Source organism: Colius striatus, chromosome 18, assembly GCF_028858725.1.
Source record: "Colius striatus isolate bColStr4 chromosome 18, bColStr4.1.hap1, whole genome shotgun sequence".
NCBI lineage: Eukaryota > Metazoa > Chordata > Aves > Coliiformes > Coliidae > Colius > Colius striatus.
In genome coordinates this window covers 3,457,689-3,471,328 of record NC_084776.1, presented here as the reverse complement: position 1 = coordinate 3,471,328, position 13,640 = coordinate 3,457,689, and the positions used below count along the sequence as shown (strand labels likewise).

General features: G+C 47.8%; 1 protein-coding gene across 1 annotated transcript; it reads right to left on the bottom strand.

Annotated features, from left to right (window-relative positions):
* Positions 1-7,586: 7,586 nt before the first annotated feature.
* CACNG5 (calcium voltage-gated channel auxiliary subunit gamma 5) lies at positions 7,587-11,346 on the bottom strand. Its single transcript, XM_062010953.1, has 5 exons — positions 11,139-11,346; positions 10,323-10,409; positions 9,427-9,567; positions 8,304-8,449; positions 7,587-7,909 (listed from the first exon to the last, which is right to left on the bottom strand). Exons 1-5 carry the CDS (start codon positions 11,344-11,346, stop codon positions 7,652-7,654), a joined length of 840 nt encoding a protein of 279 aa, XP_061866937.1. The 3' UTR covers positions 7,587-7,651.
* Positions 11,347-13,640: the final 2,294 nt, after the last annotated feature.

Genomic DNA, 13,640 nt, shown 5'->3' with positions numbered 1-13,640 from the left:
CCAGTTCCATCTCTGTTGCCATGAACGTAGTTTTTGTTGCATTTTTAATTGTAAAAATGTATTTACATGAATAAAATACAGCTCAGCTGGGGATATGACCTACTTTTATGGAAAGATAAGACAGCTGTAGGTTTATATCTCTATTTAATTTATTTCAACTGTTCTAAGCCAGAGAGAGCTGCTGAAGCAGATCAATGGGAAACCCACAACCACTGGGCTGCTTCTCTCTGTAAATAGGGATGTTCTGATGGAAGTGGCTGGGAGCTGCTATTCCTGTGACAGAGCCTTTAACCTTCAGATCAGTGGAGCAGTTTTGACAGTACATAATTTATATGGAAATAAATAATTTGATAGGGATTTTAGATGTACATGTTCTGCACTGCTAGAGAGGCCTTCTCTCTCCATCTAAATTATACATAATGCTGCTAAATAATACATGATCCTCCTGTCCGGGATGAACAGGGGTCATTCCAAAGTTCGTTAAGCCCAGCAGGAGGTGGGGATGCTCTCTCAAGAAACAGAGCCTGTAATTCCTGCTAGAATGAAAACCAATTTGCTTTCCAAGGGTAAACAGGAGCTTTCACTCAAGTATTTGAACTTGTCCAGCATTGAAGCAACGTCATGTTATTTCGATGCAAGATGTTAGCCGGGCACGGTGCAGCCTCGACAAGTGCCACAGGATGCTTGACTTATCCCCTCACTTACAGCAGCCTTTGATGGGCTGAGCTGGAGAAAGATTAAACCAGCACTAAGGTCCACACAGCACTCATTTATGCTAAACCTCAACACCACAGATTTACTTATGAAATATAAAGACATGAGCAGGATCTGACCTTCACCGACATGACAGCACACTGAGTGTGACACTGATAGTGTCTCCTTGCTCCATGGAGGTGAAATCACCGAGCTCACCTCCAGAGAAGCTGAGTGACATTTTGGTACTTATTCAAATTAGCTGTTATTAATTAAATCACACCTCTCAGTTTTCTTGGCAGATTGCCCCCCTGAAGCTGCAGCAGGAAGCTGGCGTGTGTCAAGGTGCCAGACAGATGTGAGAACCTCAGGGTTACATTCTTGTGAACATGCACCTCATTAAAGATGTTATCACTATGTGAGAAATAAGAAATTGATGGTCCTGTCTCTTTACTATCTCCTCTTTTGTGCCTTCCAGCTTCTCTGTCACTAAAGCCCACTATCAGGTGCTTTTAAAGACGTCCACAAAGGCAGCTCCTGTTTAGCAGATCTTTGCTTGGCCTTAATTTTGGCTCTGATATGAATCCTGCTAGTGTCCAAGGGATTTCAATCCATGCTTACAGACTTTGTCAATTAGCAATAGAGAGCTGAACCTCAAGTCTGGGGATTTGTCTACATGCAGATTGATGGTAGTTGGGTCGAGTTGGGCTAATAGGGACTTTGTTCCAAAAGCAGCAATTTGAACAGAACCTAAACACACCAGTTCATGCAGCCCTTGGAGCAGCCTGAGCTGCAGTAGCCTCAGTTTAAGCAGCTGCAAACCTGAATGGGCCCAAGTCATCAAACACCTTCTCTGCACCCCAGTCATACAGGGTTTGCTTCCTAAGGGAGAAATGAGTTCACACTGCCCTAACATTAAAGATTAAAAGCAGCTGCCTCTCATCACAGCCAGAAGATTTATCTGGAGCCTATGACAAAAGTGATGACTGATTGGGGAATAACCTGCAATGCTGTTGGCTGCTTATTTTCAAGCCATATTAATCACAATTTGTGTGTGAATACTTCTCCTTTCACTAGAAATGGAGAGAGGGGTGAGGCTGGTGATTTTTAAGGTGGTTTGATTAAATATGCTAGACCAAGCCTGCAGAACACAAGACAAAACTGCTTAGGGCTTGAAAACATCCTGTTAGAGCCAATATATTCCTCAAATACAGCCCCTGGGACAGGAGTCTGGCAACACAGCTGAGAGGGTATAATATTTTTGTTGAAATACTGCTTCCCTGGGTTGCAAACTACAATAAAAGCAAAAAGAATCTCTCCCCTACAAAGTTTACTAGAAGTCTGAATTGGCCAGAGATTCAAAGATGAAGTGGTGTGAAAACAAGGAGGTTGGCATGGTGATGCTACACACCAACCACAACTCTGTGGTGATGAGCAGCAGGCTACAGGACAGCAATGCTGACATCTCATCCATCTCTGTTTTCATTGGATTCATCTGTGGCAGAAGCCAGTGTGACTGTCTGACCTTTCCTCGAGTAACCCACAGGGACACAGCTTAACAATGTGCTCAGCATGGCAGTGCTTGTCACTGAAAGCAATGGGACCTGGGCACATCTTTTGCTAATGAGACGTTATTTGCAGCTGTGGGAGAGGGCAGGCCATGGGCAGTCCCAGCACCCAGAGCCACCTCTCAAAGCTTAGCTCTGGGGGGCTGGTTTGCAATTAAAGACACACAGGGTAACTGCTGTAGCCATCACCTACCCATTACAAACGCTGCCTGCTGAGGTCATTGTGATCCAAAATCTAAGGTATATAAAACCTTACATGAAGACAAAGCAAAAAGGCATCTCTTCCCTTTCTATAATCTACTGTATCCATGGGAACAGGTTGCAAGTTGATATCTACACAATAGAGATAGATAGGAATCCTGCAGTGCGAGGAGAAAAGGTCAGCTGAGCCCCCTGGTCCTGGCAGGGCACGTGGGGCGGCACCCACAAAGAGTGTGCTGGGGACACCCTGCTCCCCACCCCAGGAGTCACAGCTCTAACATGTACAGGACAGCTCTGTTCAGCCAATTTGCAGAAAGAAAAGGGAAAGAGCTCATGTGGTGCTCAGGGAGGGAGAGCTGGAGGAGCAACCCAACCCATGCAGCATAGGATGCTACAGCAGGATGAAGGAGAGCTCAGGAAGCCCTGAAACCAGACCAGAAAAGGGAGGAGGGAAAGTGCCTTTAAAAAACCCCTTCTAGTTAGGTGAAAATGGCAATCTTTTGTGGTGGAGGAATAAAAAAAAGTGCATAAATAAATAGATCTCATAAGGAAGGAAGAAAGAAGCAGAGAATAAATATTTCTCAGCTACCTCTCATTAGTGGAGGAGTATTTACTTGGGTGAATAGTTTGCCTGTTCACACAGCATCCTCACCATAGACATGCTGGTTCTGTACAGCTAACAAGCTATCAGCAGGGAGGAATAAGACTACTTCATTTCTTAGCACACCTTGAATAACCCATAGGGCTCACTCACATTTGGGAAAATGAATGCACAACCCTGGCAAACACTATTAATAATGCAATGTGAGGACCTGTGAGCAGAGCACTGTGTATTAGAAACCCCCAAACTGCATACACCATGCCCAAGTCAGCTCTTTTGCCCTGTCACAGTGATATGTGGCTGAAATCCATTCTAATAAAATACCTTTGGGTCTTGTCTGCTCAAAATGATGAAAGACACAGGTCTCCAGTCTTGCATCCCGAGGAGGCAAGTTCCAGATGGGGCTTCCCCAGCTGTAGGGATTTGCTCTTCCCCTTCCCACCCAAGCAGCAGCTCCATGGGCAGGAACAGGACCAGGTTGCCTCAAAACACTTGTCCTAACCACCTCCCCTCACCACTGTAGCAGCTTCACTATTAGCCAAAACAGCTCAGCTCTCAGTCTGATTCTCTGCCAGTAAGAGGTTACTGCCTCATGGGAGCTCTTACCTCACCTTCACCTTCCCAGCAGCTCCTCACATCCAGTAGCAACAGACATGCAAGGGAAGCAGCACTGGAGGGTATTTCAGTCAGACCTTGATGTAGATTTAGGGGGAGAGAGAGAGACTTCTTTTTTTCCACAGTGCAAGAAAGGGCTCTGGAGCCATAAATTGCTCCAGCAGCAACCGAGGGAGAACATGACCCAGCACAGCCTCATTATTCCTGGCTACTTAATTACTTCTCACAATTGGTCTCTAATGAACCTCTTGCAGCCATACCTCATGATTCAATAAGGGTTTTCAGGACACTTTTAAATAACAGGCAGATGGAACCTACTCCTACCAAAGCTCCACCATAGCTGGGACCATGGAAATGATGTGGAAGGGTGCAATGAGGAGAGCATGTCCTGGATGTGGGAGGGGACACGGTGGTAGAGAGGAGCTTTCATGTCCTGGGAGAAACAGGCCAGAAAATGCCTCTACAGAAGGGGCATTTAATTTAAAAACAAACAGAAAGGGGAAGGTGGCTCCCAGGAGTTCCCTGAGAAGATCTCGGGGTGCCTGCCTTCCTGACCAGCCTCCCCACAACCTGTGCAGGCTGAGGGCTTGCTCACCTCCTACATGCACTTTCTTCAGTTGCCATCCCTCCCTCCCAGTGCCATGAACTCCATATGGCACCTGGGCTGTGGGATGGATGTGTGTGCTGTGTGGGAGGCCGGTGGCAGGGACACAAAAAGCTTCAGCCTGCTGCAGCTCTGAGCAGCACCAGGGAGCAGCCAACCGTGTGTGGATTGGGCAGCGCTGGGTTTCTCTTTAACCCTTAATCCCAGTTAGCTGCTCTAATGCTATAGTTCAGACAGAGCCACATGCACAGAGGGTCTGACATTCATGCAAAATGAGGGGTTTTTTTGCTTCTAAGTGCAAAGGGTTTTCTGCAAGGCATCAGGCCAGCAAGTACCTTCCCACAGGTCTGGGAGCAGCTTGACTCGTCCCATCAGCAACACAAGGAGTGAGTTTAAGGACTTCAGTCTTTTAGTTTAAACTAAAATCTAGTTTCTCCTCAAACTCCACTTTTCATTTCTTACAATGCAAGTGACAAAGGACACAGCATAAGGCCAGCACTGAAACAAGGGTGGGAGAGAGACCAAAGGAAACAACCACAAGGTGTTATTCAGGGAGTGAAGGATGCAGCATAAGAGAGATTAAGGTGTGATGAAGCCATGCCAGATTACCAGGAGGAGAGGTGTTTAAATGATGAGTAGGTGTCATAGGAGGGTACAACATTTACTTACTGAGTGCTTATTTCTGTGGAGAACATCAGCCCCAGGGTGACATTGTGGGGAGAAGGACTTTGCAGGGTAGTTAGGCTCTGCAGCTCACCCAACTTCCTTGCCCATGGCACACTCATACCTCTTAGAGGCTCTGCAGAAGTTCCTCCACAGTCACTGAAGGTGTGGTATTTAGATTTACAGGTCCACAGACATCCATCCTGAGAGCTGCTGCCATGCTGGGCACTGTTAGAGGGGCAGCAACACCACTGCTGCCTGTGCTTTACCAAGCACCACGTTTTCTTGCCCAAACCAGCATTCACTGAACCAACAACTTATTTTGACAGATTTCTCCTGGCAATGCTGCACTTATGAAGGGCTTGTGCTCACTGGGTGAATGTGTGAACTCCTGGGCTCACAACGGCAGCCACATGATAATAATCTCTCCAATGAATTAAAAGAATTACTTTTCTAATTTGCCCCTAGACTCTGCTGAACCTTCTGGGGCCTTGAGGAAGGCATGAAGTGGGGGTTTATTTTCCATAACTTCTGCTTATGTAGGAAGACATTTTAATTTATAAAATGAATAATTCTATCTTTAATCAGTACAAAGGAAAATTCCACTCAGGGACAGGGACATCTCCTGATGCTGCACAGGATTAACCACACTAAACGACTCCCCAGTGTAGAGGAACATGGCTGTGTGGGACAGCTGTTGTGCCTCTGAGCATCAGTGATTCTGGTGATCCCAAAAGTCTCTCTTCCAAGAAGGACTGAGAATATAAAGACTCCATCAAGGGGAAGATGCAAATGCAACTGCCTGTGAGCCACCAGAAACCACTAACTTCAAGCTCAGCAAACTAGACTGGACTCTGGGAACTGTAAGATCATTGCTTGTGAACTCCAGTGCTTTCCTGGAGATTAATTGACATCAAACATTGAGATTCCAGGGGAAATCTGATAATTTATCTGGCTGGAGTGAACAGATGAGGATCAGTGAGCTTCGTCACTGGATGGTGGGGCTGGGTTGTGCTTTGATGCTTGAACCTGCCCAGCAGCAGACCTGTCGTGTAGCACTTACAAACTGGGCTCTAAAAGGAGAAAACAGATGCTTGAGGATACTATAAAAACTAAGGGTATCTACAAAAAGATCCTTTGGTTTTAAAACTTAGCAAAGGAGGAGACAGTGACACCAGAGACACACTAGGTATATGTTACCTGCTTATCTAAAGGAACTGGAGAGAAACGAATCCTGTTCAAGAGTTGGATGGATGTACACCTGCAGTGAAGTCCCATGGGACAGGCATCAGGCAATGCAAACAGTGGTGCTGAGCCAGGGCTTGGACCTTACTTTGGAGTAGTTTATAAATAATAAACAATAAATAGTAAATAATACATAACTGTCAAATATGAGCTAATAACAAAGAGCTGCAGTGTTCATTACAAGGTATGCCAGAAGTGAGGTTAAAAGTACATATATTCTATTTGTTTTAATTGCAGTAAGACAAAACAAGCTCAAATATACCAAGAATCCCTGGAGGGTTTTGTTTTGCAGAAAGGTAATTTTCAGAAAGGTTGGAAATAACAGGAGCAGAAATGAAGTTTGGATAAAGCTGTTTCTCCTGCAAGGGGACAAGCTCGTGCTTGCAGCCTCTTCCTTCCCTGCCCTGTGTCTTCCAGCAGTGATGCTTTCACCCTGGCAGCTCTCCAGGACCAAAATGCCAAAGCAGCATATGAAATTTTAAGACTTAAAAACCTCAAAATAAGGTTGATACACACACACACACAAAAAGCAGCTAAAATACCATTTCCTTGTCAAAATTAAATATAAGCCAAGGACTTTGCTACAGTGGGTAGTGCCATTCACTTCAGCTACATCACTTTACCCTGCTTTGGGATCTCGCCTTTCACCAAAATAACTTGCACTCCTGGCCATAATTTCCCCTAAATCCTGTGCCTGATGTTTCCTAAGGGAATGTTTTGGGTAGTTTTCCACTCAATGCTGCACTGGAATTCTCTCAGTCACTCTTCTGGGGTGGCAGAGGGAGGGTGTCTGAGCCTCCCAACAACCTGGACACCTCAGGGCTGTAAAGCTTCCAGGCTAACATGAGGTTATTTAAGCAACAGTTTGCAAGTGGCCACAGAGAAACAGCAACCTGCTTGTGTCTGAGCCTGCTGAGGTACAGTGGAGAAAGATGGCTATTTCCCATTCCAGCCTGGGTTAGGTGATACCCAGCAAGGAGCGATTTCAATCAGAAACTAGTGAATCAAGACAAAACTTGCATTTTGCTGATGAGGGCTGGTGCTTTGGCCAGGACATCTGTAATTACATGATACAGTCAAATGCACAAACTTTTGCAGCCTACCTAAACCAAAACAATGCACACTTTCTTTTTCTTAGTTTTACTCTATTTCCCTTTTCCTGCTCTTGAGTCCAGCCCTGGATTTATCCTCCAGGCAGAACTGCTGTTTGCTCAGCGGGATGAGCTGACTGAAAAGGACTTTGGAGAGGTTTGTAGTTATGCAGGGAAGAGTACAAAACAACCCAAACCAAAGAAAGGAATAGCTCCCAATTGTCTAGGTTACATTATTGGTTACATAACCAATCTCTCTGGTTATATTTATGCTCCTATAAATAGAGAATTGCCCTGAAAGTGTGACCTAAAAAAAAAACCAAATGACAAATGGAGTTGGGACAGGGTGACCACGGGTGGGCACAGGGGCTCAGCATGGGGATGAGGACATCTGGTCGTAGTCAGGGCACTTGAGCAGAGCTGGGTAGTTACTGTTCATCTGCAGGGACGCCTCGCTGGAGATATCTGAAGGGCTGCGGCCCCGCGCCCACGCGTCTGGGTGCAAGAACTGCCCCGAGTAGTCGGAGCAGTTGCTCAGACGGGGCCGGTAGAAGCCGGGGTGAGGTCGGTAGATATCCTCAGCCGTGTAGCGCTTCATGAAGAGGTAAACAGACATCACCCCAGCGCTCTGTAGGGGAGAGAGACATGGCCTGGTGCTCAGTGTGCTAAATGGCTGCTTTCTCCATCCACCACCCAAACACAGGGAAAAGAGAAACTGATTTTTTTTGCTCTGCTGATAATGCACAAGGGCTCCCCAGGACAGTCACTTCACTGCCCTGTGGCCTGGCTCCCAGCAGTAAATAACGTGGCATTACTGTGTCTCCTCCCCCTCTGCATTTCATGCTCATCATCAAAGGGTGATCAAATGCCTCGTGAGTGCTCCAGGCTTAGGGTCTGTCCCCACCTGCTCCCATAGCCAGCCTTTAAACCCTGAGTCCTCTTTTTCCTCACAGCCTTAATGCCCTCCCCCGACCCTGAGAACAGGATACACTCATTACAGGGATGTGAGAACTGCTGGGTACCTCTGTGAGAAGGAATGAGATGGCAGAGAAGGCAAATGACCATCCATATTTGTAATTGAAGAACGTTTCCGAGTCCTTAGTCCTGTTCAGCATCTCGTCGTTAATGCTGGATATGTAGAGGACCAGCCCCACAACGAGGGAGAGACCTGGGCAGAAACCAAGGAAAAAGATCATTGAATCGTTTGGCTGGAAAAAACCTTTAAGCTCATTGAGTCCAATCTCTCCCCTCACCCTGCCCAGCCCAGCACTATAACCCACAGCCCTCAGCACCTCAGCCCCACGGCTTTGGGATCCCTCCAGGGCTGGGCACTGCCCCAGCTCCCTGGGCAGCCTGGCACAGGGGCTGACACCCCTCTCAGGGAAACAGTTCTGCCTCAGCTCCAATCTCAGCCTCCCCTGGTTGAGAGTGATCATGTCTCCTCTCAGCCTCCAGACTAAATACCCCCAGCTCCCTCAGCTGCTCCCCATCAGTCTTGTTGCTCCAGCCCCTTCCCCAGCCCCAGTGCCCATCTCTGGACACACTCCAGCCCCTCAGTGTCTTTCCTGTAGTGGGGGCTCAACAGTGAACGCAACACTTGAGGTGCAGCCTCCCCAGTGCTGAGTACACAGGCACAATCACTGCCCTGGTCCTGCTGCCACATCAGTGCTGATACAAGCAGGTGGGAAATGCTTCAGCGATGAAGCCGCTGAGCAAACACCTTCCTGTAAGACCTGACTTGTGGGTGAAGGTGTAAAACTAGAAGTGTGCTTGTAATAACAGGAAAGGAGCTGCTTCCCTGTTGAGCTAACCCAGGGCACGCCTCTCGTTTCAGTCACACCGTTACCTGCTTAAGCAAGCCTGTGTGCACCCGGTAGGAGCTGGCTTCAAAGCTCCCTGTCACAGCTATTTGTTTAACACTAGCACACCTCCATGAATAAAACATTCACTTGTCTCATGTAGAAACCTCCTGTCTGAGCAGTCTGAAGCTTCAGAGGGGAGGCTGTGGGGCCAAGCCAGGGGTCCCTGTGGGTGATGACTCCGAGGAGCCATCACAGCGGGTTAGGAGAACACCAGCAGCTACAAGAGCAAAACATGCTCCATGCTCAAAGATTTTCAGGAGAAAACCTGTCTAGCAAAACTCACCTGACAGGATGAAGAATATCCCTGAGACAAAGGCAAGGATGGTCCTGTGAGGCCGGATATGGCCAATGTTGCTCAGGATGAAGCCGATGAACATGAAGAAGAGGCTGACCAGAGGGAAGGGGGTGGCAGAGCGGATCATCTCTGGAGGGAGAGGAGCAGAGGAAAGTGAGGACAGATCAACTCTCCCACACAGAGAGAGAAATGGTCTCAGCTTTGTGAGATGGCCCCAGCCCAGCTGCTGCTCTCTGACCGTGTTGTCAGACCCTTGCTCCTGGTTAAGGTGGGTGTGCCTGCACTGCACCCCAGCCCCTGGCACGGGTTCCTTGCTTTGGCAATGAGCTGAGTAAAGAGCTGACTGTTTGTGGAAATGTCTGCTTATGTTTGTGTTTATGAAGGTTTCTATGTGGAGTGTTACATAGGAAAAAAAACCCCAGAACCTGCATTTATCTTAGCTGCAAAATTGTTTACTGAACACTTCTATTTATTAAGTGAGAAAGGACTGCAGAATGCATCGTGAGAGCCATGACACTCCATCCTTAATTCATCCCTCTGTGCAGTGGGTAAAATTAACTGCTACAGAATAAACACAGCTGCAAATCAGAGAGGAGACCATAAAGCCAAACACTTCCATGAACATCGGTGCTGAATAGCCAGTGACAGGAAATTGGCCAGTTTTGAGCCAATCTGAGCATCCTGCCCTTACAAAGGGATGTCCCCCAAAGCTTAGGAGCACACTGTGCAATCCACACAGCACAAATGCAGCCTTGTGTGGTAGCACTGTGAGGGAAGCAGGAGCTGCTCTGGCAAAGACAAAAAAGGGATTTCTTGGGGGGATCCCTAGTGAGCCTTTGGTGCTTGGCAGGATGCAAAGGGTGAGACCCAACCGAATCACTTACTCAGGACGTTGACGGTGGATTCAGAGGTCAGCTGGATGTTCATGGGCATGACGTACTCAATAGTGAAGCACCGGCCACGCTCTTCACCTGCAGCAGACAGACAGAGTCACACCTGCAGGGTGATTGCCTTTATTTTTGGGTGGGGGAAACAGTGACTAATTTCAATGTATGCATAAAAACAATCTTGCTTTTTAGTCCTGTTTCCATCTCGAGTGTTTTGGGGCTGAAGGAAAACCTCTCCCAACTATCATCTCTCCTGCACAACAGGATTCCCTTATATGTGAAAGAGTGAATCCTTCAGGAGGGTTTAAGGAGACCCCAGGGCAGCAGCAGAGCTCCTCACTCCCCTGACTTTCTCAAAGCAGCAGCTGAAACTTCGTGACATTTCAGATCGGTCACTTTGAGATTCCCATTTGCTTGGGTTTTGTTCAACTCTGTCCCTGCAGCCAAGTTTCTTCATCAAACTTGGCACAGAGGGAGGGAATGGCCCAGCTGACCTGAATCTAAATGTTGCAGGGACAGAGAGGGAATTTTGAGCTGCTGGCCAAGCCCATGGCTGTGGCACTGGGACAGAGCGGGACAGAGGACAGCGGGATCTGGCGTGGTAGCAGCAAACTCACCCAAAACCTGCATGCAAAGGCACATTTATCCATCTGACTGTTACAGCTTGGCATGAAGTGATGGCATTACTCAGGCTGTACTTCAGTTTGAATGCAAACTTAAAATGGCTTCTAAAAATGCCATTTTCCCCAGCGTGACGCTGACACCCAGCAAACATCACCTTATGGGGGACGTTTTTTGGGAGAGAGGCCATACCTGCCAGAAAGCAGACCCTCCAAAGCCCCGAGTGCAGCGACAGTTTGATTTCCACCGTCTGGTTTTGGGGCTGGACGATGCCTTCCTCCAGGTAGAGCCAGTAGTCGGTGCTGACGGAGATGCCGAGGAGGCCGAGGCCGCAGACGGCGAACACGCTGCTGAGCAGGGTCAGCGCCTTCCTGCCACAGGCACTCATGCCCAAGAGCATGGGGGGCCGAGGTGGCGGCTCTGGGAGAGGGGATGTGCCAAAGCTTTGCCCTCTGCCCTTAATTGCTTGGCTAGGTCGAGCTGAAATAAGCCATTAAAACAATCACAGCGGGCCCTGGCAGATGGAAGGTTTGAAGCAAATCCCACCTGACTGCTGCCCCATGCCAGCACAGGGATGTGCTGAAGGCCATGTGCCAGGGTGGGACTGGCCCCAGGATGGGCTGTCTGGGAGCAGCTCATCAGCTCCCATTTTATTTGCTGTAGGTGAATTCCTGCTGCTCCTGTCCCCGAGGTTGTAGCCCAACCGCAGCATCTGCCATTCCCAGAGCCTTATCTAAGGGCAGCAGCACGAGCTGCATCTGCTCAGCACAGGAACCTGTTGAGGCTCACGGACACTGCACAAACAGATCAACAAAAATACAACAAAACCCACTCCTGAGCAGCTCCAGTCAGCACTTCACTCCCCTCCACATCACCACCTTAATTCTTCCATGGTAGATTTACCCACTGGGAGATCAAGATACTGATTTTGCAAAAGCCATTTATGCATATTGAAATGACACAATATCTTGTCTAGTTTTTTTGCTTTTTATTTTGCTTCCTAGATCAGAGCTGCAAGTGTCAGTGTGGGCTGAAGGCAGAGACTGAACTGGCCCCATCCGAGCTTGTGCTTCAGGGGAAGGCAGGGAAACGGGGCCAGAGAGCTACAGTCAGGCCCTGGGCAAATGGTGAAGAAGGAGGCAAACCCACTTCCCTCATTGCCATCTTGTTTATGGACAGACTCTTTGTTAATGTATTTGTATCTGTTTTAATGTATTTTGGTTTATTTTTGTGGGTTTGTGCAATTTAGCAGTTCTCAGGGTGTCTTGCAGGCTGATAAAATGTCCCCAGAAATCAGAGTTCTTGATGCATCAGAGAAAAAGTTAAAATCATATGAGGGAGGGGAAAAAAAAGCCACAGAAATGAAAGATTAAAGGAATAAGAGCAAGAAGGAAAAGATATGTGCGAGAAATGGTCTTCTGGGGAGTGGGAATGAGGCAGATTGCACTATTGACTGCTTTTATAAAGGCAGTATGAATCACAGCTAAGTGCCATGTCATGTATATTTTCCCAAGCTCATTTTGCTCCTGTTCAGCACTGCAAACAATAAGGAAAAGAAAACATCAATCTAGCTAGGCAACAAAAGCTACGAGATTGAACACACTAGCAGTGGGATTGACCTTCCTTGGGCTCCCTTTAAAATTGCACCAGCCTCCTTCACTCCACATGAGGTTTCATGGGACAATAAATGGGAGAAGGCTGGAGGCAGAGCATGGCCTTCCCCTGCTGCACCCCACTGCCTGGGAAGGAGAGCAAGTCCTCCTAAACACATGTTCCACTTGAAATACTTATTCCCAAAATAATGATGGATAAGCAACAGAGGCAGGGCAGGTATGTTGTACATCTCCCTGGGTGTTGGCTTTTGAACCTATGCAGGAATAGCATCATCTTTGGAAGAGGAGTATTGATGTTATCACTGTGGTAAAGGTGATTAGTGATTAAATTGGGCCTGTCCAGGCCAGGATATGACAGCACCCTGTTCTGACATGCCTGGGTGGGAGACCAGACCAGAGGAGGGCTTTTTGTCTTGTACCTCTGATGTAAATGTATTAATGCTTACTTGCTTATTCAGAGATGCCAAAAGTCCTCACAGCTTGCACTTTTACACTCGAAAGCCTCCAAAGATAATGTCCTGACATAGTCCCCTTATGATTAATATGAGCAGATGATGCTGATAGTTATTTCTTGCTGCTGAACTGCCTGTGAGCTGAGGTCTCTCAGGGAGCACTGTGCTCTTGCAGAGCCCATCCCCAGCACATTTATAGCACAAACACACAGCATCAAACTCCCTGTGAGCCTGGTCCTGGGCTGATCCAGCAGCATGTTTCATACAAAGCTGATGGGAAGGAAACTTGTAGTTACTGGGAAGTTCAAATAACTGCACTTACTGAATGGATGCAACATCCAAGTCCTGTCTGCACCTTTAGCTCACTGCTCAGGGCAGCAAGACGATGCAAAAGCAGGAAATCACAGAATCACAGAATGGTGGGGTTGGAAGGGACCTTTAGAGCTCATCCAGTCCCTGCTAAAGCAGGTTCCCCTGGGTCAGGGGGCACAGGAACGTGTCCAGCTGGGGTTGGAAACCTCCTGAGAAGGAGCCTTCACACCATCCCTGGGCAGCCTGGGCCAGGGCTCCCTCACTTCAGCACCAAAGCAGTTTCTCCTCATGTTCCAGTGGCACTTTGTGCCTTCCAG

Coding starts and splice junctions, on each gene's coding strand:
- CACNG5 (XM_062010953.1), bottom strand. CDS start 11,346: ATGCTCTTGGGCATGAGTGCCTGTGGCAGGAAGGCGCTGACCCTGCTC. Junction 10,410..11,138: donor GAGGGTCTGCTTTCTGGCAG/GTATGGCCTCTC, acceptor TGTCTGCTGCAG/GTGAAGAGCGTGGCCGGTGC. Junction 9,568..10,322: donor ATCCACCGTCAACGTCCTGA/GTAAGTGATTCG, acceptor CTCTCCCTCCAG/AGATGATCCGCTCTGCCACC.